At 41.0% G+C, this 907-nt stretch overlaps 1 protein-coding gene across 1 annotated transcript in view; it reads left to right on the forward strand.

Annotated features, from left to right (window-relative positions):
• LOC310819435 (switch-associated protein 70-like) overlaps positions 1-815 on the forward strand; it is an 11,807-nt gene extending 10,992 nt beyond the window's left edge. Inside the window, exon 12 of the mRNA XM_083690727.1 lies at positions 123-815. Within this exon, the coding sequence (XP_083546853.1) occupies positions 123-235 (113 nt within the window). The 3' untranslated portion in view covers positions 236-815. The remainder of the gene's footprint in view (positions 1-122) is intronic.
• Positions 816-907: the final 92 nt, after the last annotated feature.

Below are 907 nucleotides of genomic sequence, written 5' to 3' on the forward strand. Positions count from 1 at the left end.
ATTTTCTACCTCCACGGGCCTCCCCAGATCACTATATACAGTACAGTGCTCTCTCCTTACACGAGAACTCATTTAAATATGAAATATCTCTCTCATTCTCTGTCTCTCTCTGGGTTGTGCAGGCAGTAAGGGACCACAGAGGATGACTAATTGGGGTCCAGCCTCGTTCACAGACACTGAGCTGGACCTGAGGAAGAAGGAGTGGCAGGACAGGAAGAACCAAGAGGCTCAGTAGACTCACACTTCTCATCTGGATGTGTGGATGTGGACATGTGGGACCTTGTAGCGTCAATATACTGTACTGTCTTACTGGAAAGTTGTTGAAACGTTATGAATTAACACAAGACAACGCTTTGACATTCCGAGTGTATTCTTTGTTTTGATGACAGAAGTTCTTAACCAGGTGAGACCTGTAGACATTGAGTGGATGAGTAACATGTTAAACATTTTGTCGAGTCAAGTTTGTGTTCTCATGTGATTCTCCACATGGCTCCACAAGATTAGAATTCTGCCTTGATTTTTTTTATTTAAAAATGCAAATTAGAGACTGTGTTACAATTTATGCTGCATCACTGTATTATTGATGTCTTTGGTTCCTTTGGTGAAGAGCTTGTTTGGCATCTGTAAAATGTTCCTGTGGCATATTCCCCTACACAATTGTTATTGTTTGAGAGTGAAAGTTTTGCTCTCGTGCATTTGGCTGCAGACATTCTTTGATAACTGAGGATTTTAATGTGTTCTGGGACCATGATTAACTTGTGTCATTAACTCGCTCTACTTCTTAGAGGCATTTCTGAGAGATAACAATAAAGACTTTTGTGATCAATTGTTGCTTTTACTTTATTGTAACAATGTTCGCTCGTACACAGAGGCAGACGCAGTATGTCGGTAAGGGAATGTTGGTCCC

Source organism: Argentina silus, assembly GCF_951799395.1.
Source record: "Argentina silus genome assembly, chromosome: 19".
NCBI classification, from domain to species: Eukaryota; Metazoa; Chordata; class Actinopteri; order Argentiniformes; family Argentinidae; genus Argentina; species Argentina silus.